The sequence below is a fragment of the Pteropus medius genome, unplaced genomic scaffold, assembly GCF_902729225.1.
Source record: "Pteropus medius unplaced genomic scaffold, Ma_sr-lr_union100, whole genome shotgun sequence".
Lineage (NCBI taxonomy): Eukaryota > Metazoa > Chordata > Mammalia > Chiroptera > Pteropodidae > Pteropus > Pteropus medius.
In genome coordinates, this window is record NW_024349227.1 from 1,051,246 (window position 1) to 1,079,224 (window position 27,979).

General features: G+C 52.0%; 1 protein-coding gene across 1 annotated transcript; it reads left to right on the forward strand.

The window, feature by feature from the left end:
• Positions 1 to 1,676: 1,676 nt before the first annotated feature.
• SLC26A9 (solute carrier family 26 member 9) lies at positions 1,677 to 27,494 on the forward strand. The gene is made up of 21 exons (XM_039881882.1): positions 1,677 to 1,692; positions 6,931 to 7,073; positions 10,108 to 10,247; positions 10,351 to 10,461; positions 11,124 to 11,299; positions 12,802 to 12,966; positions 13,503 to 13,655; positions 13,977 to 14,059; positions 14,825 to 14,972; positions 15,251 to 15,364; positions 15,567 to 15,644; positions 16,199 to 16,267; positions 17,669 to 17,859; positions 18,647 to 18,716; positions 18,816 to 18,908; positions 19,032 to 19,145; positions 19,784 to 20,065; positions 21,115 to 21,169; positions 22,341 to 22,486; positions 23,883 to 23,954; positions 25,151 to 27,494. The coding sequence occupies exons 1-21, from the start codon at positions 1,678 to 1,680 to the stop codon at positions 25,196 to 25,198; spliced, it is 2,466 nt and encodes an 821-aa protein (XP_039737816.1). The 5' UTR covers position 1,677; the 3' UTR covers positions 25,199 to 27,494.
• Positions 27,495 to 27,979: the final 485 nt, after the last annotated feature.

Consider the following 27,979-nt stretch of genomic DNA (forward strand, 5'->3'; position numbering starts at 1 on the left):
CACAAGTAGGAAGGACACTCTAGCTCCTGAGCCTGGGAGCAGCCCCCTAGCCCTCAACTTCCAAGGAGCCTGTTGGGTACTCACTTCCACGTAAAGCCCTGGGCAGCAGAGCGGGAGGCTAAAGGGAGCTTGTAGGACGGAGGCTCTGGCGGAGGAGGTCTGACAGACCCTAAAACAGAGCGAGGAGAAACAGCTAGCTCCTTTGCGAGGGCTTCTTTCCTTTGCAAAGGAAAGAACAAAAATATTAGACCTTCTTCGGGGCGCCAGCCTTTGAAGCTGCTGGCTGTACTTCTCTTTCTTTTTAATCTTGGAAGCAAAAAGCTCTTAATGCTTGGCTCACAGGCCTGCTTCGTGAGCTGTCCACCCCTCCTTCTGCCCCGCAGACGTCCTCTTCCACTCACTTCTCCAGCAGCTCCGGGAACCCTCATGGGCTGCATGGGATCCATCGGTGGCCTTTAACCCTGAGAGGTTGAGGAAGTGGAAGGAGGGGAGTCAGAGGAGCGGAGGAGGGCTAGCAAGCCCCCAGGATTTTCCGGCAGGTGGGATCAGACCCCGGGGACCTGACTCCCAGGTGAATGCTTTAACACAGGACGGTTTGGGCCAGCTCCACCGGCTCCCAGCCTCCTAACCCCTCATCCTGCATCTCTGAGGGATTTCGAATCACCCTCGAGCATTGCCCCTGTTACTCAAAATCGGCCCACAGTGTCCCCAGCCTCGGTCAAACAAATCATTCATCATTCTAGCATAAACTCCCCACATACATTTGGCCCCATTGGATCTGAGCATCAGGAGGAAGACTGGCTTTTAGGATGCGCCCCCGCAGAGAGGCATAGCTCCTCAGTTTGGGCAGATCAAGCAAGGGCTTTCCCCCCGAAAGGCTTCACTTACGTAGACACCCCTTTCCCAGAGCCCCACAGTCCTCCTCACTCCCGCCCTGGCATTCAGAACCTGGCAAGACCCTCTCTGGGCAGCGTGGAGACCAGCACACGCCCCTCCGCCACCGCCAGGGTGGCCCTCCTGGGCTCTTCTCAGATCCTGGTTAACTATCCTGAATGCTTGTTTGTATGAAACCCGGGGGACAAAAAGTTTTATCTCTCAACGTCCAGGGTCTTCTCAAGGGCTGGCACAATTTAGTGGGTGTGTGCTGAACTGACCCAACAAGCAGAGTCTAATCCCAACGAGCTCCCTGAGGGAACGGAGGCTGGCTCGGCACCAAGTTCTGGACTCCTCGGATCAGAGCAGCCGACCCTTCACTGGCATCCACCCGCCTGCTTGCAGGTGAATGGAGCCCTAACCTTACAGATCTCTAGGAGTCTAATCTTAAGTGTCTGTTTCAGGGATCTCATGACCTTGGTAGGTTCCATTGCTAGAAAGTGCTTTTCAAAGTCCAGCCTCGATGTTTTTGCAGAAGCTTATTTCTTTAGCCCTGCACTCGTCCCTATCCCCAGCAAGGAAAGCAGAGAGCGAGAAGAGAGCGGGCTTAGAGATGTGGCATGGGAACGCGGTGCGGGGGTAGCAGTGACTCTTCCTCCTGCAAGGGATGCTGGTCCCTAGAACAGCCAGAGAGCAGAAAGCCAACTCAGGCGCCCCTCATGCTCCCCCTCACATTACTGATGAGGAAATTAGGCTGGTGAGGAGGTGGTGAGAAATTTGCCCAAGAAACATGGAACAATAGAAATGAAAGGAGTCTTGGTAAGTACCTTGAAGACCCACAGGCCTCTACACCATCACTCCCTCTGCCAGGGACCCGGTGGTCAGCGGAGAGCCCAGCCCTCCTGTCCCATCCCCAGCTCTCACCCCACATGCCAAGCCACTCAGAGGCAGACCTCTCCCTGTGGCTCCCACCCTGGATGAGGCAGAGAGGAACCAGCAGCTAGAGCAAAGGGGAAACCTCAAAGTGACCTTTCCTCTCCCCAGAACATAGCGACAGCCCAGGTAGGGACCAGTGATAAGAATGCCAGGGTAGGCCGGCCAAGCCGGGGCTGGTCTCGTACCTGGCACACGTGCACATCAAGACACACACACACACACACACACACACACACACACACACACACACCCCCTTGCGCACGCAGCCTGGGCAGGGCTGAGGAGAAGCCAGCCTGGGCCGCAATGACACGATCACCTCCAGACCTGCCCAAAACCCCACACATGGGCTCCTCGCCTCCTTGCTCCCCACATGTCCTGCTCTCTTTCATAAAGATTTTCTGCTTTTCCTCTCACCAGCCCTGGGAAATTTTGGAGGGACGAGGGCATGAGGAAGTTTGGTGGGTGGTTAGGGTGGCATGTAAGGGCAGATGGGAAAAGAAGGGCTGAGAAAGGCAAAGGGACCTGCCTGAGGGTGTAGAGCAAGGAAGAGCGGCCTCTGGAGTAACTGTACTGATAATGATAACACAGCCAGAATCTGTTGCACGCTTACCATGGCCAGTACCACTCCAAGCCTTTCTATGCATTAACTTGGAAACTGTGCTCAAGCTCATCTCTGCCCACAGTACTCTGGTGATGTAGCCAGACCCACTCATTGGGTGGAGCTACTTGTGGGCTTTCTTGTGTATAAGCTCACTGTAGGTGGAATTAGGGATCTGATAAGGGGTTCTGAAGAAGCCCAGGAGGGTGTCTGCTCTCCCCACAAAGTCCATTTCCCCTTTGTCCCCCCCACCCCCACCCCAGCTCCTTAGCTCTGCAAGACCTGTGAATCCCCTATCCCCCAGATGTGGCCCCATTCCCTTGCCAAGCCTTGGGAATTGTCTGTATGCTCACCTCTCCTACCCTCTGCTCTTCCTTTCCCATTCTCTACTTCCCTTAAGCCCCACAGCCCCCTGTAGGTCTGTCCAGCAATTCAGAACCCTCCCCTCCTTAGGGGAGGGGGCAGGGGCACCCTTTTGTTCCTTAGTATTGTCGCATGGCACCTGCTATTTATCCCTGATCTGGTGGGGGATGGAGGTGCTGTTTGGCGGAGGCAGGGCTAGGTGACACACACCTGGCAATAGAGCTTGACTTTTTCAGCAATGCTGACATCACTCAGCAGGGCTCTGTGTTTATTTACCTAGGGATCAAGTCATCTCCTCCCCTATACCTCTGTCCCTTTCTTGCTCCCTCTTTCGCCTTCCCACCCTTAACCTAGCATTGCAGGAGCCCTCCCTGGGGGCCCCCGGAAGCCCCCTAGCTCTCTGAGAACCCGTTTAGGAGAGGTGGTGCCTCCAGCCTGCTGGCTCACCCTTTTCCGCCTCCCTCATCCCCTTTTCCACCCCGGCCTGAAGGACTGGCTGAGGATGAAGTAACCTCCCATCCTAAACCCCACCCCACCTCAACCTCTATTCTTGGAATTAGGAAATATGACCAGGGCACCTCCTCACAGGGAGCTGGGGCAGCTCCTGTGGCTGCAGATTTGCTACTCTGCCTGTCATTGTCCTGGGAACACAGAGGCCAGGAGAGTCAGAAGCCACAGTAGATCTCTCAAGAGGAGGGAGCCCCAGCCATCCTGTACTGCCGGCTGTGGTGGAAGGTCACCAGGATGGTCTGAAAGGGCACTCGAGATGCCACTCAGGGGATGGCTCCCAGGGAGCAGCGTCAAGGTCATCTCTGGGAGGAATGAGCTTTCAACAGGAGCCCTTGATGTGGAGTCAGAGGCCTGGTTCAAATTCCTATACAGCCTCTCTCTAAAACTCAGTTTCTTCAGCCACAGAACGAGAGGGCTGGGCCAGTGTTGTCCCCAAGTTCCATTCTAGACAAAACTTTCTGCGTTAGGCTGACTGCTGGGTTCTCCTTTCAGTGTGTGGTACAAACTCAGGATTGAGAAAGTGCTCAGAGCCTTCTGCCCTCTGACACCCTATTTCTGGAATGAAATGGGCAGTGTGTATGGTAAAAAGGACAGGTTTTGCATTCCAGTAAAGCAGGGGAGATATTCTCCTCTGTCAACCTGTGTAGGCGGCACACCCCTAGCACCGAGTCCCCCTCTGTAGGAAGCGTGCCCACAGGGGCAGAAACAGTCCTGAGTCATCCGCCTGTGCTCTCAGAAGGATTTCTAGCACCACTTCACCCTCTCCTCCCTTTCTTCCCTGGAAGTGACAGCCAGGAGTGGCCAGAACCAACACTGGTGTACAGGCTGGAGAGGTCCAAGTAAAGGAGATCTGAGGAGAAAGAGATCCCGGGCCAGGTGCTCAGGAAAGGAAGGGTTCATAGAAGGCGAAGAGAGAGGAGAGGGGAGGAGGAACTTAGGCAGGTCTCAAGGATGGGCAGGTTTAGAAAGGCAGAGTGAGTCAGGGTACCTCAGGTAAGCGGGGAAGCGTATATAGAGCTCCAGAGGTAAAACAGAGCCAAGCTTGTTTGGGAGGTGCTGGATGGTGCCATGGGACCCAGCCAATGAATTTACCAACTCCACCAAACAGGGCCAGATGGTTAAATGAAAAAATATGCCAAAGTAGGGAGTTTGGGCTTGATCCTCCTAGAAATGGGGAAGCCGAGGGTTTCTGAGCAGGGGGCGTAGGCTGAAAACAGGGAACAAGTTAGCAGGTGATTGCAATGGTCCGGGTGTGAGATAAGACCTCTGGGGGTGGGGACAGGAGACTTACTGGCTGGAAATAGTGATGGGATTGATGAACAACTGAGTGTGGAGGCCGGGGGAGGGAAAGGGCAGGGACACGTGTGGGGGTAAGCCAGGGTGACAGAAGGAAAGGCAGCACTGAGGAAATGGGGAAACAGGGTGGGGGAGCTGGGTTAATAGGGGTTCAGTAGAATCAAATGCCCTACTAGAACTGAGAGACTCTGAGAGCTCCCTGGGACGCAGTTTCAGGAGGCCACCTGCCAGCTGGCATGGAATCACCCCCGCCTCCAAGGGGCTCCCCTCTTCGGGTTCAGCCCTCCTTGAAAATTTTGGCTATTCCTTTGCCAGAGGTCTTCAGAGGCCCGTAAACCATGAGTCTTTCTCTGAAGCCAGGCTGGAGCTCTGGGTTCCTCCAGAGGGTCGTGTTTCCCACTCATTGCTCCCAAAGGGACCTCAAGGCAAACCACCTGGAAAGATGGACCCTTCCAGCCCTGGACGGGGAAGGGAGCAGGAGGAGGAGCAAAGCACCCTGCCTCACGGGGAGCGAAGGGCTGGACGCCTCTGAATAGTCTCTTCTAAGAGGAAGAAAGCACCCTCCCATCTTAATCATAGTAGTCACCGCAGCTGCCTTTTACAGGGTGCCCTCGGAAGGCCAGCCACTACCCACGCGATCTCATTTCACCCTCACAGCAGCCACCTGCCACTCTTTTGATCCCCACTTACAGATGAAGAAACAGAATCTTTGAACCATTCTGGCTCTAAAACGAGCGGTCTTTCCTATGCCGCTCTGTCTCTCACTTCTCCCACTGGGATGTCTCACATGCCATGACTCTTACTCAGTTCGACCCATGTCTTCTTCAAAACACCTTTTATTGATTCACTCAGCAAGCATTTGTTGAGTGCATACTAAGCGCCAGGCGCTGTGGGCAGGTTCGTCCCCCACTTCACTCCCAGCAGGACCCCGTCCAAGGGCTTGGCCACGTTTCCAGCCTGTGCCGATAGCTCCCGATGGGCCTCGGGGTCCCAATACTAAATGAATGGAATGTACCGGCTCAACCTTCATCGATATGGGCACAATTTTATTACAATTACGACTCACATTTCTTGCCCCTTACCTCATTTGATCCCCACGACAATCCTATGAGATGGCTGTTACCCTAATTTTACTGACAAGGAATCTGAGGTTCAGAGAGGTAATGCCGCCCCTTCGCCTCACCAGTAAAGCCGGGACTAGAACTCAGGTTCCTCGAACTGTAGTTAATGCACTTTCCATCTCTCCCGTGTTTCTCTTCCACAAAAAGCATCAACCACTTCCCTCTGATAACCTCCCATGCGCCCGGGTTCTCCCTTTGTAAGTCGGGGGACACCCCTAGTCCCCAGTGGTTTCTCACTTTCAACCTCATCTCAAATCTTTTGCCAGACTGGGCACAGTCACCTCTCCTCACCCCACCTCCTAGAAGTCAACCGTACCTGTAAGCCTGCCCATGGCTTTCTTTCCCTCCTGCCTCCTCCGAGGTCCTCCAGGTGGCTTCTCCCAGCCCTGGGGGTGGGGAGTTAAGGGCCAGAAGCTGGGGTTAGTGGTTAGAGGAAGGAGCGGGGTACAGTTCCTGCAGGGAGCTCCTCTGGGCCTCCGGGTCCCTGGCGCTTAGCTCTACTGTCTGAGCTTCTGGACCGTCAGCAAGGTTGCGCAAAAATGGAGGAGGAGAGAGACAGCAGGACACAAGGGTGGGGGAAAGGTCAGGCACAGGAAGCGCGGGGCAGCCCAGCTGGCGCAGCCCATCCTGATTTCCCCTAAGTAACCACTGTCCCCCTCCCCCGGGAAACTTGTTGGTGAAGTCCTAGGCATCTCCTTCCAGAAGAGCCTCCTCGAGGTCACCTTGGCCATCCCCCTGCCTCCAGGCAGGCTGTTTTCTCTCTTTCGTCCAAGCTGACTGGCTGAATGGTATGAGCCTTTCTGCCAGGGTCACTGAGGTCTGGGAGGGAGAGGGGCTTGTGGGGGAACCAGGGGCCTCAGGTGGTGGCGGAGGCGAGGGACAGAATGAACATGCTGCATCCCAGCTGTGACTCCCGCCCTCGCTCTCCCACCTCCTATTTGCCTGGCGTTCGGCGGGGAGGATGGTGATGTCACAGGGACAGAGTGCCAGCCACATGCTGGGCGCCAAGCAAAACAGCCAGGGCGAGTGTGTGCATCATCAGTGCCTGGGAAGGAAGGCCACCCAAAGAAATGAGTCTGGTGGAAAGACTTGAAAGAAGGAAGGGAGGCACCTTCTGGATGGGGGCGGAGAAGACCAGCATAAAACAGCTGCAGCGAGGACTAGAGAGAGGAGGCCCACACTGGCACTGGGAAGGGATGCCCCTCATCTTCCCCTTCTCTCCTTCTCCCAAAGCCTGTCAATGCCCCAGACATGAGCCAGCCCAGGCCCCGCTACGTGGTAGACAGAACTGCATACTCTCTCACCCTCTTCGATGATGAGTTTGAGAAAAAGGACCGGACGTACCCACTGGGAGAGAAACTTCGCAATGCCTTCAGGTAACATGACCCAGAGCCCAGGCTCCTCTCCTCTGCTCCCCACCAAAATTCTTCTTGCACCAGGCATGGCTCCTGCACCAGTATTCCTAAGACAGAGCTTGGGGAAGCGCTGGAATGGGGTGGTTCAGAACCCTGAATTGCAGATCCTGCAATTTCATCTGTTCTGAGACTCCCAGGGAGGATGGAGAGTAGGAGGAGCAAGGACCACCCACAGCTTCAGAAGGACCAGCCCCAGCCCCCTGCATGAGGTCTTGCCATATTCTCTGTCCATTCAAATCTCGGGCTCTTTGGGGAGCTGTAGATGGGCGTACTGCAACGCGGTACTGGGGCGCATCAGAGCTCCCGTGTCCTGTCCCCTCCTTATTAAGAAATTCTGAAGCCACCACCAGCTCATGTCCTTTGTCCTCTTTCCCTCCTAGATGCTCCTTCCTTCTCCTCGTCTAGAGAATGCCCAAAGCCAGCCCCTAAATTCCTGGGCTCTCCTAAAGTGTACCTACCAGGATGTGGTCCTGCCAGCCCTCAGGCTGTTTCCGCTTTCAGATCCCTGGAACTGTAATGGCGGGCAGTGAGACCTTGCCTTGAAGGAGGGGCTCCACCGAGGTGATCTAGACCCACACCTCAGGAGCCTGAGGCTACGAACTTCACCTTCCCCCTTCCCAGACTTCTGGCAGACTGCGCTCAAGCCTCACTGAGGGCTGGCTTACCCTTCCTCACTCCCCAGGAGAAACAGCTGATTCAGTTACCTGGATTGAGGTCACGGGCAATGGCTGAAGTAGAGATGCAGGTGGAACTGGTTCAGATCAGGGGAATCACCCACTTCAGTTTTCACCAAAATCCCAGGCCCAACCCTGCCTCTTCTGGGAGGCTGCATCTCTGCCCAAGGTTTTAGGTGCCCAGTGTCCAAGCACTGTACCCCCTGCTGTGCTCCTTGGATAGGTCGGCTCTGCCAGCCTTAGTGCCCAAGGAATTTAAGTTTGGGTTGTATCTGTGCTAGAGGGATGAGGGTATTTATTGTTGTCCTAAAAGATTAGGATGATGAAAACTCTAAAGGGATGCAGGGCACTATCAATTACCATGAGGCTGGCATGAGAGCCTCGAGCAGTGCCTGGCACACAGAAGGCGTTCCAATAGATACTTGTTTAATGAATGAATGAATGTCTAGAAAGCTAATTCTTCTGCTCATTTCCCTCTTGGCTTCTGGAGCCTCTGTATAGGTAGTTGGCATCAGTTTCCAGCTCTTCTCTTGGACTTCAGACTGCTTTACTCAGCACATGGCAGGCTTGCAAGTGAGGCTGGGCAGATACAAGCTCTCAAATGGGTTGTTTTTCTTTCCCTAGCCAGCTCTCTATTCATGAGTTTAGTCTTCCCTGCCGCAAACAAACCTGAGAGAGCACCTGCAGGGCTGATTCTCTCTTAAGACAAGCTTTTAGAGAGGGTTTATACTATTTACCACCAGTCCAACTCCCAGTCCAGCATCCCAGGGATGGAAGAGGCACCCACCTGTCCCAGAGGAGACCAGGGAGTCAGATGTGGATGGTGATGCTGTTCCATGGAGCATTGGTTGGAACAGGAAATCTGCCCAGACTTTACAGGGTACAAAGCATTGTCTGTGTGGATTTCAGTCTTGGGTGACACCCAAGGGACCTAGTGTCAGGAAACTATTGTTGAGCAACGGCAAAGAGCAGGAATTGGTCCCGGGCAGGAAAGGAGGCCTAATCACAGAGGGCCAGTGAGTCACCAGATGGGCCCTGAGTATATGAGTTCCCTAGGCTGGGAGAAGAATAACAAATGCCTCCCACCCCCGTCTAGCCATCAATTCCCGGCTGTCACCCTTGCATTTGTAGGCCCTTGTTCTGCCGCCTCTGGGTTTCTATGAAAGGACCTGGAGGTGTTCAACAAACAGGGCAAGGATCAACTCTCTCCACCTTGCACTGACCAATGAACAGCTCTCTGTTCTTCCCTCCCCCAGTGAATTAACAGCAGAAAGAACTCAGTATTAGAGTCATCACACATAAAAGATGGTGGGTCGCCAGAGGCTCACCTGCAGGGACAATAGGGCCTTCCCGTTGGGGGAAGTTCTGAGAAAGGAGGCAGCAGCTCTCATTCAGACGGTTTCTTTTTCTTTTCTTTTTTTTCTTTTTTTGTACTGTTTGAATTTTTACAGTGAAAACATAGTCACTTTCTAGAAAGAAAGGTTTAGCAGCAGACCTGAAACTTCTTCCTTCTTTTTCCCAAGGATCCTTGGGGAGAAAAGAAGATCCCCCGCTCAGATCCTATTGCAAACACTCTAGTAACCAGAGCTTCTGGTACACAAAGGCCTGGTTTTCACTAGTAGAAAGATAATGATGAGTCTATAGCTGTATAATGCGTTTAGCAATATATACTTACTTAGCCTGCCTGGATGGCTTATTGTAAATGCACTTGTACAGACTGAGTTTCAATACCTGCCCACCATTTCACTTATTCATTCATTCATTCACACTTAGTAAGTATTCAACAAATACTTACTAAGCACTCCAGTGTAATGTACAAGGTATACAAAGATGAAGAAGAGAGCCAGACTTCTCACCATAGTGGGTTTGCTGTCTAGCGAGAGAGAGACTCAAATCCATTACAATGCCACAGAGCTGCAGGAGCCCAGGCAAGGAGGCCCAGGCCTGTGTTCAGTTAGAGGGGAACTCAGAGAAACCTTCTCTGGAGAGAGCCAACTGAGACAGGGGCTGGACCTGACACTTTGGAAGGTTAAGCCACCGTGGAATCCATGCCTTTAAGCCAAGTCTTGTAGACTTCCCAGGCAAGCAGCTGGCAGTCAGGAGACCTTCAGCTAGTGCACAGAACCTGTTGATGGTTCTCAAGAGAGAGCCCCTGCCTTTTCTTCTCAGTATCCCTGCACACAATACAGTATGGGTACTCACCAAATTTTGAATAAATTTTAAATGAATGGGTAACCAGCAACAAGATATTGTAATCTCTCCCCAACTTCAAGCACCCAAGCTAAGCAGTGCTGACTGGAAATATGCCCTTTTCTCTCCAGATGCTCCTCTGCCAAGATCAAAACCGTGGTGTTTGGGCTGCTCCCTGTGCTCTCCTGGCTCCCCAAGTATAAGATCAAAGACTACCTTGTTCCCGACCTGCTTGGGGGCCTCAGTGGTGGATCCATCCAGGTCCCACAAGGTGAGAGGTCCCCCCTCAGCCAGGCCTATTCTCCCACGGCCTACTCTGTGGCCTTCATAACCCACTGAGCCCCTGAGCCTTCTGCATCTCTCGTCTTCTGCAGGCATGGCATTTGCTCTGCTGGCCAACCTTCCTGCAGTCAACGGCCTCTACTCCTCCTTCTTCCCGCTCCTGACCTACTTCTTCCTGGGGGGTATACACCAGATGGTGCCAGGTAAGGGCTTTCCCTTCCCCGCAGGCGGGATGGCCTGGACCGTGAGAACCGGTGGTGTGGAAAAGGGGTTCCGGTGATCTTCCATCTACATTCTCTTCTAGTTGGTGCCATTTAATCCTAAAGGGATGTTACTGTGTCAGTCCCAGGTCCTCTGTGACCTTGGAAAAACCACTTAGCTTCTGTGAGCTTAGCTAGCAGTATCTATTCCGCCTCCCTCCCTGGAATGTGGGAATGACTTGGTGGAACAAGATAAACCGTATGCGGTAAAGTGCTAACAGTTGTGAGAAATTACCATCTAACCCCGAGGCTGGTCCCAGCACACCGGTGGCTGCAGGGACATTGGGAGTTCTCTGGTCCTAAGTGAAATGGAGTAAAAGGGCTTGATCACAAGACCTGTTTCTGGGCTGGGCCCTGCTTGTATTTCCAAGCTTATTTCTTCACATGTCCAGTGAAATAATATTAACAGCAGAGATTAAAAAAAAAAAACAGTGAAAAGTATAGGTCATGGTTAGATGTGAGTGGTGGTTGTTATGCTGGAGAGCAGCCTTGGAGACATGGGGCTCCATCCTCTTGGGAATCAGGGAGCAATCTGGGGCCCCTTGCTGGTTTCTGTGGGTGTGGTCCAAAGCTCTGACTTTTGCTGGCTGGGTGGGGCACCACAGGTACCTTTGCCGTTATCAGCATCCTGGTGGGTAACATCTGTCTGCAGCTGGCTCCAGAGTCAAAATTCTGGGTCTTCAACAGTACCACCAACGAGAGCTACGTGAACACGACGGCCATGGAGGCTGATAGGCTGCACGTGTCGGCGACACTAGCCTGCCTGACTGCCATCATCCAGGTGAAGGGGATGGCTGCATCCCTGCCAGGGCATCATACCACCCCGCCCCTGCCTCAGAGCCCCCACTGTGATATTAAAGCTGAGTTAGGGCTCTACCTCCTTCCTCTTTGCCATTCTCAGGGCCGCCAAAGATCTTGAAAAGTCGGATATCTCCTCATCTGTCTCCAGCAGGTCCATAAGACCAGCGTCCACAGTTAAGAACTGAGTTAAGAACTGTCTCGCAGCCTCTCTTCACTCCCTTTCCGGAGCCCGGCTCTCTGCCAGGGCAGACTTCTGGTTCCCTAACATCCCTTATTCCCTGCCCCAGCTTCCTCTGCTCCAAGCCACAACATCACCTGCATGACATAATTTTCAGTTCCAACACATGCAAAAGACTCTGCATGCTAGATTTTGTGAAGGGAAATACAACCTGACAGAATGCAAGAGCAGAAAGCAACCTCAGAAGGCACCTTTCATTCATTCATTTATTCATTTAGTTAATATTTCTTGGTCCTTTCACTGTGCCAGGAATGGGGCTAGGCCCTGGAGATAAAAGATATGTAAGAAAGAGGCCCAGTTTTCCAGGAGCTCCCAGCCCAGCAGAGGAAGTAGCCAGGTCAACAGGTAAATTTGTAGGCAGTGAGATAAGCAACACAATAGAGCTATGTACAAAGAGCTGTGAGAACACCAGAGAAAGTCAGGGAAGGCCTTTCCTCAAAGAGAGGAGGTGACACTTACCCGAGTCTTAAAGGATGACCAGAAGTTGACCAGTAACCAAATGGCAAGGCACAGGAGGATGGTCCAGGCAGAGGAAACACACCCCAAAGCACTGAGGCCTCAGAGAGTGTGAACTGAGCGGGGAATGGCAAGGCAGAGAGTTTGGCGGAGACGGAGGGCAGGGGACCTTTGGGGAGGCTGGAAAAGTAGACAGGAACCTGACAATGAAGTCTGAGGTCTGTCCCCTAAGCAGTGGCGTTGGGTCCCATTGGCAGTTTAAGGATCATTTGGGCTACGGAGAAAATGGTAGGTGGGAGGTGGATTAGAATCAAGGCAGGTGACCTGTTGGGAGACTGGGCAGAGGACCAGGCAGGAGTGCTGAGAGCCTAGACCAGGGTAATGGCCATGGAGAGGGCCATGGAGATGGGAGTGGACTTGAAGAACATTTTGCCAGGAGTAAAATTAACTGGGCTTGGTGATAGACGGGACGTGGGAGGTGAGGGAGAATGACTCCCAAAGTTTTGGTTGGCCAACTGGGTGGATGGCAGTGTCATCCACTGAGAGAGGAAACAGTAGGGGAGGACCGGTTTCATTTAGAGATGAAGAAACTGAAGCCAGAGAGGTGGAGTGACAAAGAGGCTGGTGTCCTAAGAGACCAAAGCTCTGCTCGCACAGTGAAGAACAAGACAAGGACTCGTTTCCTTAGAGCTGCTGTTGTCCAGGGCTGCATAGGACTCCAGCCCCGGGTCCGGGTCAGGCAGGTGTGGGAGCTGATGATTCTCTTGGTCATCCTCCTCCCCCAATAGATGGGCCTGGGCTTCATGCAGTTCGGTTTTGTGGCCATCTACCTCTCCGAGTCCTTCATCCGGGGCTTCATGACGGCCGCTGGCCTGCAGATCCTGATCTCGGTGCTCAAGTACATCTTTGGCCTGACCGTCCCCTCTTACACAGGACCAGGGTCCATCGTCTTTGTGAGTCTGGGACCAAGCCCCTGAGAATGGGGAGGGGCCGGAGCAGACAGGAGAGCACAGTTCACTGTTTTAAGAAGTTGTGAGCTTCTCAGCATGAGATGCTCTCAAACAAGAGCCAAGTGATCCAGTGTTCGGGAAGAATTCTGAGGGGCTTTCCACATTGGGAGGGAAGGACAAACACATGACCTTGAGGGTTCGCTGAGGTTCTCTGTGGTTAATCCCCACAGAAAAGGAGATGTACACTCTCCATCAGCACCCTGTTCCAGTGCCTGGGAAGTCCTTCCGATATCTAGTCTCCATCCCTCCTCCTTTAGCTTGAACTCTTTCTAGAGAAAGAGAAAAGGAATCAGCATGAGCTCCGGACACGCCCTTTGGGAGAGGGAGGTGGAAAATGGGAGAGTCATGACCAGGAGTTCTGCTTTGACGCGACTTCGTGAGCATTGACAGCATTTCTTCATTGGGTCAGACACCCAAAGGTGGGGGGCGGTATGGGAAGAAGGGGTGGGAGCCCATGAGCTTGATGCTCTCTCCTCCAGACCTTCATTGACATTTGCAAAAACCTCCCCCACACCAACATCGCCTCACTCATCTTCGCCCTCATCAGTGGTGTGTTGCTGGTGCTGGTGAAGGAACTCAACGCTCAGTACATGCACAAGATCCGCTTCCCCATCCCCACCGAGATGATTGTGGTAAGGACTTCACCTGGGGCTGGGTGTCGGGGGCCAGGCTGGAGAGGCCTTGAGAAAAGGAATCCCTCTCCAGCCAGGGCCAGGGAGCCCCTACCCTCCCTCGCTGCTCTCCACTGTCAGCCAGTGGAACAGGAAGTTAGGGGTAAATTTCTTCCATTCCCTTGAATATGGCTCCCACTCTTCCTGCTCCTCAGGGTGTTCCCCCTTAAGAAAGCAGGGAAGTGGGATTTGGGGTCCCCAGAGAAAAAGGAAGTTTGGGAGCGACTCCTGCCCTGACCCCAACTTCAAGCCAATCCCCATTCTCCACTTTGGGATTTGCAGGTGGTGGTGGCAACAGCTATCTCTGGGGGCTATAAGATGCCCAAAAAGTATAACATGCAGATCGTGGGAGAGATCCAACATGGGTGAGTCCAGGGGGCCAGGAAGCCTGGCACCACCCCTACCCCACTCCCCACCAAGGCCTGGGCTCAGAGGCCGAGCTGAGAGGAGCTCTACAAAAGTGCATTATAAACTCTATGGCACTGACCAGCTGCGAATTGCTACCATTACTAATTGTGGAGAAGAGCCACACAACCAGCCAATGCTGGCTGTTTTATGAACAGTGAATCTTAACTGCCGCATTCCCCCTAAAAGTCTCATCCGATGGTTGCTGTTAAAGCAACATCTCTCTGATCAGCCCTTGTCTGGCTCTTTGCCCTGTTCTAATGCATTGCCTCTTTTTATCTATGTGGACAGGAAGCTATTAGGATGAACTAAATTCATTAAACATCTGTTCTGTGCCAGCACCATGCTGGGCCCTGGGAGGGAACCAGCAATGCTGTGCTGCAGAGTAAGAGCGGGGGCGGGGACCTTACAGCACTGAGGCTGGGGGCTGGGGGCTGGCGAGCATAGGGTCCACAACCTGGGTATGAACAGAGGAGGCCCTACCACTTACTGGCTCTGTAACCTTGCACAAGCTAGGTCCCCTAAGCCTGAGCGTCCTACTTTGTCATTGGAAGTGATGGCAGCTGCCCTACAACATTATACTCAGGAATCAGACTGCAAGAGTAATTCACGTGAGACCCTGGCACACAGTGGGGCCCGGCTGGTCCCTCTGGGTTGCTGAAGGACTCGGCGCCCTCCCTCTCCTCATGCCCTTGGGCCCTGCCTCTTCTCTGGCTCCTCGGCAGGTTCCCTACTCCCGTGCTGCCTGTGGTTTCGCAGTGGAAGGACATGGTTGGCACAGCCTTCTCCCTGGCCATCGTGGGCTACGTCATCAATCTGGCTATGGGCCGGACCCTGGCCAGCAAGCACGGCTATGATGTAGATTCTAACCAGGTAGGTCCAGCCACCTCTGGCAGGGCTGGGCAGGGTGGGCTAGGGCCCACAGAGGCCCAGCAAGAGATATCTTGGGGATCTAGACTGAAGTAAGGCTGCCTGCCAGTATGAAGCGGGTCTCTGATCCCAAGAGCTGACCTCTGCTTGATTGGGAATATATGGCTTTATAGCAGTAGGTCAGGTCCTGGCCCAAGATCCAGCTTGCATGGCCTACTAGGTTTGGTCCAGACCCTGCCGCCACACACCCGCAGCGCCCAACCCTGCCTCTGTCCCCACAGGAAATGATTGCCCTGGGCTGCAGCAACTTCTTCGGCTCCTTCTTTAAAATCCATGTCATTTGCTGTGCTCTCTCCGTCACTCTGGCTGTGGACGGAGCTGGGGGAAAATCTCAGGTGAGCGCCTATGCTGGGTAGATGGGAGTGGGATGGGAGGGACCAGAACAAATGCCCCAGAGAATCCCGGAAGCCAGGCCAACAAGCCAGGCCAGCTGCTTCTCCAACCTTCCTCTCCTTTCTATTCTCCACTCCACCAAAGGCACCTCCTGGAAATGAATCAAGAGCAATACTCTCTCTTCCCAACTCTTTCTCTCAACAGGTGGCGAGCCTGTGTGTATCTCTGGTGGTGATGATCACCATGCTTGTCCTGGGGACCTATTTGTACCCTCTCCCCAAGGTAAGAGCCCAGCAGGAGAGCAAAGGCCAGTGAAAGAGGCCAGTAAGAGCAACCCTTAAGAGCCGTGCAGCGCTTTATAAAGTGCCATCATTGTCTCACTTTGTCTTAATCCCAACCTGTGAAGTAGACAACACAGGTTTACTCTCCCCCATTTTACAGGTGAGGGAAACTGAGGCTGAGAGAGTCTAAGTGATATGCCCATGGTAGTGCAGGTCACAAGTTCAGGGCTGGTCTCAGACTCTAGTCTGCTGACCTCAGGGGCCGATTCCCTGGTCTGTTGACGAGTGTCCATGAGCGCCGGCAGAGGCAGGTTCTAGGCATGGGCTGTTGGGGACGAGGGAAAAAGAGAAAGGCAAGATGGAGCCAGGATGGGCCATGGCTATAGCACCTGCTCTCTCCAACCCTAAGCCTAAGTGTAGAGATTTGGGAGCTCTGCAGGCGAAGTGTTCTGGAACTTTAGTTCTGCCCTGCCAGGGTCCAGGGCCAGGTGTTGGTAGAAAGGGCAGGAAGAAGGAGACACCCCAGTGACAAGGAACAATTTTCTGCTTTCTCAGTCTGTACTAGGAGCCCTGATAGCTGTCAATCTCAAGAATTCCCTCAAGCTTGGTGGCCTCTGGGCACCTGTCCGTGGCCAGCGCCTCCTCCAGCGCTAGAGCCCTATCGGTTCTCTTTGTTAACGATTCCTCTGTGGACTGCTCCCTAATTCATGGAGCCAATAGCAAAAGCTCAGGTTTCGGACCCATCTAGGGCTGCTTATGAGGAAGAAATGAGATAATGTAAGTAAGGAGCACATTGTCCAAATTGTATCTTGTGTTCGCTGAAACTTAGCTTTTATTATTCTTATGGTTTATAGTTCCAAAAAAAAGAGGAAAAAAAAATCTATAACATAAAGCCAGCAGACCAGGGCCTTAAGCAAGTTATCAGACTTCTCCGGAGTTCTATTTCCTCATCTGTAATAGGAGTGACAATCATGGCTGACACACTGGTTCTGAGGACGAAATGAGAGTGGATTGGGAAAGCACTGTGTAACCAGAGAACACTCTGCAAACATGTCTTATTGTTATGATTAGTCACATTCCCACTGCATCTTTCACTGGACAATAGTAAGGAGGCTACCATGTATTGACAACAGTGCATTATCCTCACGTAAGCCCCACCATAACTTATGAGAGAGGACTTACTAGCCTCCTCTCAAGATGATGAAACCAAGGATCAGATAGGCTCATAATTTGTCAAAGGCCACAGAGGTAGTAAGTGGTACACTCAGGATTGGACCCCCAAGTGTTAGACTCCAAACCTCGAGGCCGTCCTGTCTCCTAGGGGAGGAGGCTCACCTGCATGGTATGGGAAGGACATCCTCAAAGCCAGAGAAGTGAGTGGTCCATCTGGAGTCCCTCAGTGAGTGAGTAAATGATGAGGACAGGAGAAAACAATGTCCCAGTGATCCCCTGCTATGGCAGTTAGTCCTTGATATTCACATTGTGCTTTGGGTTCCCATCTGATCCTCACAATTCTCTATGCAATTAGGCAGATTTAGTTCCTTTATAGACATTTGGGGAACTCTAAAGAACCATGGGGCAACTACCAAAACTGAATTCAATCCAGGCAGTCAGGCCAGGAAACATCATGACTCATGTTGGCCATAAGCAGCTTACTAGTAGGCAGAGAAAGGGAATTCACTCTTATTGATCACCCAGTGGGTGCCTATCACTAGGCTAGGACATTTACATTCCTTAATTCTTTAATCCTGTCATGAAGCAGGTATTTTTATTCCTTCTTTGTATATTAGGCAACTAAAGCTCTCGTACCTAGGAAGTAGAACAAAACCTGGAACTAAGGATTGAACCAAGATGCTTCCTCTCATCATTATGCCCCGCTGCCTCCCTGTGTGTGCCAGGCTTGTCAACTAAAGACCAGACGAACTCAATCTAGAGGAAATGGGCTAATGTAACAAAAGCACAAAAACATGTAACATTACAAATATGTCATGAAAATAGAAGAGTGAGTCTGGGTTGTGCTGGCAGAGAATGGCCTGGGCTAATACAGGAAGACTTCCTAAAAGAGGCAGTTCTCTCCCTAGCCCTGCTTTGGTGTCTCTCTCCTCACAGTGTGTCTGGGTGGTGAGCTTCCTCTCCTCCTTCTTCCTGAGCCTGCCTTACGGTGTGGCGGTGGGTGTCGCCTTCTCCATCCTGGTTGTGGTCTTCCAGACCCAGTTGTAAGTAACAGCCCATCCCCCCAAGACACAACAGGGACCTCTTGGCCAGTCTGCCAAGGTCTCCCATGCCAAGGCCTGGCCCAACCCACAGCACCCTGCTGCCTTCTGGGCCTGGAACTGGAGGTGCTGCCAGGCCTGAGGAGAGCCCAACGCAGCCAGGACTGCGGGCACAGGCTGGGCTGTCTGACTTCCATTGTCCTGAAAACTCCAGAAGAAGCCATTGTGGCCTTGGAGAGCTCAGCGGGGAGGGGGGTCAGAGAAAGTAGGGGGAGAGCAGGTGGGTAAGACAGCGTCCTTCCAAAGGCACTGCCAGACCCCAGACCAAACGTGACCCCATCTCAGGGGAATATGAAGCTAAAGGATAGATGCTGTGTCCTTCCTGTAAAAAGATTAAGCAGAATAGGCCAGGGCGGGAAGGTATCCTGAATGTGAGGGAAACCCTCCCTCTTCTTGAGAACTCAGGCCCAGGAAGTGATGACTTCAGGGACACTTAAGTTTGTCACCTTGTGTACCCCCACCCCTTCTCCCTGCTGAGCCCCAGTCTGGGAGCTAAGTCAAGGGCATGTTATCCCTCTAGTTATAGTTTAGCCACAGGCCACCAGGCATCTGCCTCCAGTGCAGAAAGCCAAACTCAACAAGACCAGGGGTGAGGCAGGGCCCTCTCTTGCTCTGCCTCTGCCCTAGCTCCCACTCCAGCATCCCTTCAGGCCCACTTACTATTAGCATTTGCTTATTTATTAGTTTGTTTGTTTGTTTGTTTGTTTGTTTTGTATTCTTCTTCATCTAGTCGAAATGGCCATGCTTTGGCCCAGGTCATGGACACGGACATTTATGTGAATCCCAAGACCTACAATAGGGTGGGTAATCCAAGCTTCTGACCTCCCTCTTTTGCCCTACCCACCCCAAATAAAAGAGGAGGTTTTTTAAAGCCAATGAGCTCAGTCTCCCTGTCACAGGTCCAGGAAATCCAGAGGATTAAGATCGTCACTTACTGCTCCCCTCTCTACTTTGCCAACTCGGAAATATTCAGGCAAAAGATCATTGCCAAGGTAAGGCTCAGTCCTTTGGTGACCTGAGGGGCTTGAAGATGGAAGAAAGAGGGATGAGAATCAGGGGCAGATTGTCCCCAAAGAGGCTAGAGGTCAAGCCTGCTGCTGGCTCTCTCCCTACAGACAGGCATGGACCCCCAGAAAGTATTGCTGGCCAAGCAAAAATACCTCAAGAAGCAGGAGAAAGGAAGAGCGATGCCCGCACAACAAAGGAAGTCTCTATTTATGAAAACCAAGGTGAACTGAGGCCGGGAACAGCCGATACCCCCTCTCCTGCCCTCTCTAATCTTGTCCCCTGGTACCTCACCTCCCAGAACCCTTCGAGGCAAAGACAGAAGTCTGCATGGCCATTACCTGGTGGCTACTGGACGTTCTCCTCCTTGGTTGAGGGGCTTCCAGCTCTGGGGTAACCACTGAACTCCCATGCTCCCCCTATTCTCTGGCTAAGATAGGATATGGCTGATGAACTTATGAACAACCCCAGAAGGGGAGCAGCAGTGAATTTCGTGGGGTACCCAGCCAACCTAGAGCATCAAAGTGGAAGTGGGCATGGGAGTTCTGGGGAGAAGCAGGCAGTCACAGACAAGTGCAAGGAGCTCAACTGTTCCCAAGGGACTTCCTCCCAGAGCAGAGCGGGCTTCCGCTTTGGTGCCTCTCACGGAAGGTTCCAACTTGGTCTGCTTTGTGAGAGACCAAGCTGCAGGCCCCACCTGAGGGAGGAGCGTTGGGAGATTCCTCTTCCACGGGGGTTTCGGGGCTTGTATTCACCAGGACCAAGTTCAGGGATTCTCCTCCTACATGTTCCTTGCCCCTGCTCCAGCCAAGCCCAGTTCGGTTTGTGACCTTTGACTCTCTCCTCCACCCCCACCCTCTAGACTGTCTCCCTGCAGGAGCTCCAGCAGGACTTCGAGAACCCCTCCCCAACCGATCCCAACAACAACCAGACACCTGCTAATGGTGCCAGCGTGTCCTATATTACCTTCAGCCCTGACAGCCCCCCAGCTGCCCACCATGAACCGCCAGCCTCTGCTGAGGCCCCCAGTAAGCCAAGTGACGTGCTGGCCAGTGTTCCACCCTTTATCACCTTCCACACTCTCATCCTCGACATGAGTGGGGTCAGCTTTGTGGACTTGATGGGCATCAAAGCCCTGGCCAAGGTGAGGCCCTCGGGCAGAGGGAGTGCCAGTCACCTCCCACTCGCTCTCTCCCATACTCCCTTTCCTAGAGTGTTCATTCCGACAAGTGGAGGGACACAGGCCCCTGAGGATCCCTTCTTCTCCGCCAGACGTGACCAGAACAGGATGCTCTGTGCAGAGCAGGGCCAGATAGCCCAAGACAATCAGTAGCTGAGGAGGGAGGCCAGAGATCCAGGCCCTGCTGTTCCACTCTGCCCTAGCACCCCTCTCTAGCGGAGGCCATCCCAAGTCCCCTCTCAGACCACCAGGAACCCACCTCAGGTTCCTCTGAGTAGAATCCAGCTTGGCTCTGGTTCATGGCCTGCTGCATAATCCCACACTCACCCAGACACTCCAGCATCAGCTGGCTCCGGCCAGCCAAGGAAAGAAGAAATGATATCAGTGTTCCACAACCTCAGGCCAAACAGGCAGCCCATAGGACACCTTGGATAAATGTATTCATCTGACAATGTTTCAACAGCCACTTCCAACAGCTAAGTCATCCAACCTCAGAGCTGGCTTAGATGGAGGAGAGCTGAAGAGAACAGGGAGCATAAGGGCCGACGTTATCATTGGCCGGGTACAAAGAAAGCTCCATCCCTAGTGAGGGGCTCAGCCTGCTTCCCTGGCCTGGACCTGGAGCTGAGGCAGGCCTTGGCTGATGCCCTGTCCTCTCTGGACCTTGGGCCTCTCCTGCAGCTCCTGCCCGAAACCACAGAGTCAAGAAAGAGATAGAATCTGTGAATCTAAGCTACTAAAAGCAAAGATCTGGCCCCATCAGAAGGAGCCATGGTGACTTTAAGTGCTAGCCTCTTTGGCAAAGCCCCATTTCCTCCCACTTTCCAGAAAAGCCGTCAGCCAACACTCCAGCGAGAAGTGGTGTGCTTTGCTGCTATTTTTATCGTTGGCTGCCAGGGCTCAGAGGGTTGCTTATTTGTTTGGCTTCCCCTCTTCAGAGCATTTTGTGAATCACTTTTGAGACCCACTCAGAACATTCCTTTCCTTTTGTCTCCCTACCCCAACACCTCTAGCTAAGCTCCACCTATGGGAAGATCGGTGTGAAGGTCTTCTTGGTGAACATTCATGGTAAGAGAAGGAGGACGTATAGAGGACTGAAGGGCTGGCGAGGGGTTGGGCTGGGAACAGGTCGAAGGGATGCTGAACAGTGAAGTGGTGGAAATGAGAGCACCCATATGCTCCCCCCAACTACTGCCTGTTCATAAGAGCTTCAGACACAAGTCAGAAGAGACTGTGACCAGAGCGTGTAAACATCCCAGGGCTCTCAATAGCAGAGTGGGAGATCATGGAGTTCAAAAAGGACAGCTAGGATTCTAATTTGCCCCACCACTAATTTGCCATGTATCCTTGGCCAAGTTACTTTATCTGTCTAAGGATCAATTGCCATCTATGTAAAATGAGGAGGTTGACCCAATGAATTTGAGGATCTTCTCCAAATCTGAAAGACCATCAGTAAGCATAAAATACATACTACCCAGGAAACACACAGATACGCAGTTTTACATGCATACAATCTCCAAAGGGCATATATATATACACAGCCCCTGAAGACATGTCCACATAGCAGTGGACTTTCCCATCATTAGCATGCATGCGGAGTGCAGGGACGTAGACACACAGCTCGTGCACCCAGACGCACAAGAGAATGTGAAGGGGCACACACTCACACACCCCACTTCCCACAGAGGGTCCGAGCCCTTCCAGGGGGCCTGCCCAACTTCAGAACTGCCTTGAACACATCCCCTGCTCCATGGGGGCCTCTCTCAGGGAGAGAATCTTCAATGGCAGTGACTGCGCATGTGCCCGAGTTATAATCAGAGCACCCTGACTGACGCTCCTCAGGAAACCTGCTTTAAACTTGGTAGGAATAAGGGCCCCACCACACACTGGAAGTTGCAGGAAAGGTCTGAGTAAACAAGAGAAAGGATGGACCTTCGGGAGATAGAACTGGCACAGCCTCCTCACAGATGTTTTAGCCTTTCCCTCTCATATCAGCCACTAAGTACCAACTCCCTGAATCAAACTGCTTCCTTCAGCCTTGGGTTGGAAGGTTCAGTTCAGCATCCTCAAGCTCACGTTGCCCTCTGCTGTCCAGAACTGACATTGCAAGGCCAATGCCATCACCCTCAGATGCCCAGCCTTCAGACCTCTCTCTCCTTCCCTCGCCGTCCACCCCGACTTGCAGCTCCAATCCACAAAAGCTGTTCTCTTTCTGAAAGTGCTCTATTTCTCCCTCCAGCCCAGGTGTACAATGACATTAGCCATGGAGGTGTCTTTGAAGATGGGTGTCTAGAGCGCAGCCACGTCTTTCCCAGCATACACGACGCAGTGCTCTTTGCCCAGGCAAATGCCAGAGAAGTGGCCCCAGGGCGTGACTTCCAAGGGGTAAGGTCCAGGCACTCGGGGAATCCTAGAACCCAGGGCACTGAAACGGCAGGACCAGGGGCCTTAGAAAGGACACAGGAGACGTTTTGGGTTCCAACTCTAATTCTGAATCTCAGTTTCCTTACCTATAGAATGGGAACCTTAAACTAACATTACCTACCTCACGGTGTTTTCTTTTGTCTTTACTTTAGGAATAATTAACAGGTACAGCTTTTGTTTCACATGAAAGTATATTCCGTATATTATAAAATCCCTTCTTATATTAATGTCCAAGTCTCGCAAACACCCAAAGTGCATTGGGTTATGCCCAGTATTCTGGCATTGCTCATCCCTCCTCCTCCTTCATTCTTTCTAGAAGAGGCTTTGGCGGAGGGAAGGCAGTAAGCCTGCCCGTTTTAATTTAGCAGAGCTTAGAGATTTCAGGCTGGCGATGAATGAAGAGGCTGGATCTGAGTTTTGTCTCAGTTTCTTGACATTTTATTTACTAGCTCATAAGTGGGATGCAAATGAGCTACCAATAACACCGTCTAGGACTCCAGAAAGCCCACCCTACTGAGGTCCCTGCCCAGGGCTCCCAACCATTGCCAGGGTCCCCTCCAAGCTCATCCCAGCCCTTGGCCTCCCAAGACTCTATGCCCCAGCCCTCTCTAAACCCTCCACTGCTCTCTGTGGGTCATAAGAAAGACTCCTGGCCCTAGAGCAACCATTCGCTCTTTGCTTTAAGAGGCCGATGAAGGTGAAGCCATCTGTTTTAAGTGCTGAAAGCATGCCCAGGAATGAAAGAGTGCCCAGAATGAAAGCATGCCCAGAAACACACAGGACTTTGACTCCCACTCTCAACACGTGGAGGGAAACTAACTGGGGGAGAGATAGGTTTCTGGCTTGTGAACGTTGTCCACACGGCAAAAAGAAGGAAGAATCCTTCTCATTTATTATTGCACAAATAATGTCCAGTTATGATCGTTTATATATATATAATAATTTACATCATATATAATATATTTATAAATTATAGAATATATTCACATATATAAATTACACACATACACCTTTTTTCAACAACACGGTGAGGTAGAAAGCCAGCAAAGCGAGTTCAATTGAGGAAACAGGGAAATGGATTCCCCGAGGTCAGGCAGCTAGTCACTTGTCCTTTTAAGCTAAGTAAACCTTCCCTGCCTCTAAAATGCCGGCAGAAGACAGATCTGACGCACACCTGTCTGGTGTCGGGAGGAAGATCACAGCGGTGCTAGAGTTTGTGAAGCGGGTGAGGGAGGGGAGGGAAGAGTGAAGAGGGTAGTTATGTGTCAGAAAACATGGTAACCACCCGGAGCCTGCCGTTTGCACCAGACTGTCATTAGATCACGGAGCTCATTCTGCACTGGTGTCCCCCCTCTAGGCTCCAGTGGACCCTGAGCTCTCCTCGTATGATTCGGAGGAGGAGAGCCCCAGCTACTGGGACTTAGAGCAGGTAAGTTGAGGGGTCGGGGGCTGTAAAAGAGGAAGAAAGGAGACCCTCTCAAATCCAAGATGTTCACCCTGCTCTCTCGCCTCGGGCCAGAACAGTCACCTTGAAGGCAATAACGTGTCTTTCTCACCTTTCTTTTAATAGCATATCTTAATTCTCTTCACTCCCTGAAAGGCACCTCACGGGAAGGGAGAGACACTGGACCAAGTCCTGCAGAATGAATATCTATTCTTAACTCTCCAACACATCAACCCCGTGACCCTGAGCAAGCCACATAACACCATCTGGCCCCAGTTTTTATCATTGCAAAATAAGGGAAATATGGGTAATACCTGTCCCATCTACCTCACAAGACTTGCAAGGGATTCATTTGTTCATTCATTAATTCAACAGGTATTTATGGAGTGCTTACTTCCTGCCTCCACAGTTCCAGGGTGGGCATACAGCCATGAACAAAATAAAGACCCCTGCCCTTATAAAACATATTCTTGTAGGGTCAGATGAATTCTAGGGGTGCAAATTCTAGCGAGACAAATATTAATGCATGTGACAGGCCTTAGAAGCTATGCAGATGGGAGGGGTTAGTATCCCCACAGGACCCTGTTGTTTCAACTTGAAAAGTAGCACTACCCCAAGGCCCTGAATTAAAGGAACCCAGAGAGAAACAACATCTCACTTTGTGTCTCTTCCCATTCTTTGTGGGCTTGAGTTCCATGTCCTCCGAGCACACCTCTGGAAGTGTTAATGACATACAGGAGACATTAGGAAATACAGCTAGAGCCGCAAAGATTTGGCAGACTAATTCCTGGGCTCTCATGGAATCTCCAGCATGTTCCAAAATCCTGAGCAGGACCAAAATAGTTTATCAGACCCAGAAAGGACTTTAGAGCTTGTCTGATCTAATTTCATCCAACAAAGAAAGTGAAGCCACAAAGGGGGAGGGACATGTGGAAATCACAGAGGAGGCTCCAAATTAGTCTCCAAGCATGTTCTTCTGTCACCTCTGGACCAGTCACCTCTGTCGCCTCATAGGCTGACGCTGCCTCTCTCTTGCCCTCACACACTCACACATGCTCACACACACACTCACTCACAATGCCTCCTTCTAGCCAGCGTCTGTAAGGTCAGCTCTTGGTCACAGCCACTGAATCCAACAGGTCTAACGCTGCTCCTTCCACGTCCCTTTCTTTCCCCGACAGGAGATGTTCGGGAGTATGTTTCACACAGAGACCCTGACTGCCCTGTGAAGGCCCAGAGGTTTCCATGCTGCCGCCAGAGTTGTTGGCACCTGGGACTTCGTGAAAGATGAGCCTGGGATCACGGCGGGTGGTGGGTAGAGGAGAGCACCTCCCCCAGGACTTCTGTTCCTCTCTGCTCTCCTCCTCCTGTCTCTCATTCTCCTACCTCCCTCCTGGCATCTCTAGAGCAAGCCAGTCTCAGCAGCAGGGAGAGCCACCTCCTCACCCTCCTGCTGATTCTCAGGGCCCTGACCAGCAATGAGCCAGCCTCCTGCTCACCCGCTGCACACATCCCTGCCCTGCCCGGCCCATGGCAGCCGACAGGAGCCCCTTACAGTCGGTCGGACTTGAAGCATGAGCCAAGAACAGAAGTGAAAGTGTGACTGCTGACCTAGAGTGCAAGCTTCAAAAGTGTCCTTGGGCCTGCGTGGCTTGTTGTCAGGTGGTGTCAAGCTGTCACAAGACACAGGGGTGAAATTGCTTAGGACTCCATGGCTTGCCCCCTCCAGCTGCCCCAACTCTGTTCCTGGCAGCTCTATACCTCTGGGACCATGTACTCCCCACGACCCAGAAATCTGTCTTGGTGACTGCCCTTTTCTTCTTCATCTCCGGGCTGCTGGGACTTCCATGCCAATCAGCACATCAGACTTAAGCCTAGGGAGTAGCCAGGGCCCTCAAAGCCACCAGAGCTACCGCCCCAGGAGCAGTCTGCCAAGGCGACTGCCCCAGCCTCCTGAAACATTATCACTCTCCCTGCCCTCATGGGCTACTCCCTTCTAGTTGAGACAATAGAAACCCAAAAGAGAGGAGAGGGTAGCTGACAGAATCCTCTGCCAGCTTAGCAACCTGTACTAGTTATTCCACACTAAAGCTTTTGGAATCCCTCTTTGTACTGGAGACTTGCGGGGTGAGTGCTAGTGCCAACTTAGAGCAAACTGGTGGGAACTGGGTCCTGACAGTTCCCACTTTGTACTGGAGACTTGCGGGGTGAGTGCTAGTGCCAACTTAGAGCAAACTGGTGGGAACTGGGTCCTGACAGTCCCCCTGACCTCAGGGCCCATTGGGGAAATGTCTCCTCCTCTTGGGAAATCTGCCTTGTCTTTCTTTACTTGGCAAAGAGCCAACAAATTTAACTCTCTCTTGCCAGCTTAGGGCCTGAATCCTTTGGCCAGGCAAAGGAGGACACCCCCCAAGGACCAGCTACATCCCCCAACTAGGTGCAGAACATGGAGAAGGGCTGGCCCAGACTGGGTTTTCTTCCACAGGGATTCCTTAACAAGCTCAAGACCTGAGGTCACCTCCTTCTAGGAAAGATGAGAAGAGGGATTAACTTCCCTATGTATATATGGAGGTACTAGAGGAACCCCACTGTGACTTGCAAATAAATAAGTCCATGTGTAAGTGTTTGGGAAGATACCATGGACATGCACAGAAAACCTTTCAGCCTCTCACCACTGCTTCCTCCAAGCTCCTTCAACTTCATGACCCCTGCCCAACAGGTTGGGCAGGCCCAGCCCGGAAAATGTCCTAATTCCTAACTTCAGCCTGACCTGAATTGTGTGTCTGTGTGCTGAGTGAGCTGGTCAGCTAGCAAGTCTTCTTAGAGTTAAAGGAGGGGGTGCTAGCAAAGAGCCAACAGATTCTTGGCCTACGAGCATGGCTTCTCTGTGAATTCATTATGTCATCTGGCTGCCAATGGAACTCAAAATTTGGAAGGTGGAAGACAAAGTTATCTGGGATTCACCATGCCCAGCACCCAAAGTACCAAATTCTAAGACAAGACCTTAGCCAATGACAACTTACTCTCCCCTACTCAATCTCCATCAAAGTCTAGCTCAGGCCTAGGAGGTGGGGAAAGGTCACAGTCTCAGGTATGGTCCCTTTGTACCAAGTATCTAGATCCCTTGAGGACTTGATGAAGTCACCATTAACCCAGAAGGCAGCCCCAGCCCTAAAGGAGATTGCTGACTCACGATGGCCTGGAGTTGAGGTTCAAGGGGGCACCCTGCAATATGTCCAAGGTTATAAGTACTCACAGGGCCCACAGTGGAGGTAGGACTGGAAACACATGGGGTGGAGAAAGACATCAAAAAAGAAAAACACGTCATTGTTGGAATACTTTGGAAAGAAAACACAGATTTGCATAGACTGCTCTCTGGACATGACTAAAGCAGGGAAGGAGGGCGAGGGCATGAAATAATCCAGAATTTCAATACTTTTGAATGTTCTTAGTGATACCAACCTGTGATGATATAGTTCCTGGGGAAGGCCGGAACTCATGAGATATTTGTGTAATTTATTTAATTTAAATGCCATTCTCCTTTTGTTCATTTTGGTAATAAAGTGCTTTTGAAATGTGAACAAATTCATGTATTTGGGTGGTTTTGCAGAGAGGCAAAACAAGCCACCTCCGGGGAAACTGGCCTTGCTTTGCACTGTACGTGGGGGGAAACAAGGAGCTAAGACTTCACCATGAGCCTCTCGCCTCCTCTCCACGTTTTGGTTTTCCACTCCTGTGAATGAATAAACTGACCCATGATGCAGCTGAAGAGCAGAGATCAGGGTGAGAAGACTGGGCTAAGGGATCACACACTCGGAAGCGCTTCCCAGACCTCACTCTATGATTTCCGTGGCTATCAGAGGAGCGGAAGTCCCATCAGCTCTCTGAATATCCCTCACGTGCTGATTCTCCAACATTCATGAGATGTCTGTAAGGGCCAATCCCATTAATACTCAACGAAGCTCGCAGAATCCTTGGTCTAGGGGAGCATGCGATCTAAGCCCACCTTT

Bases quoted from the DNA above. Each gene is read 5' to 3' on its own strand.
- SLC26A9 (XM_039881882.1), top strand. The intron at 10,462-11,123 runs GTAAGGGCTTTC...GGGGCACCACAG, and splicing joins TATACACCAGATGGTGCCAG to GTACCTTTGCCGTTATCAGC. The intron at 11,300-12,801 runs GTGAAGGGGATG...CTCCCCCAATAG, and splicing joins GCCTGACTGCCATCATCCAG to ATGGGCCTGGGCTTCATGCA.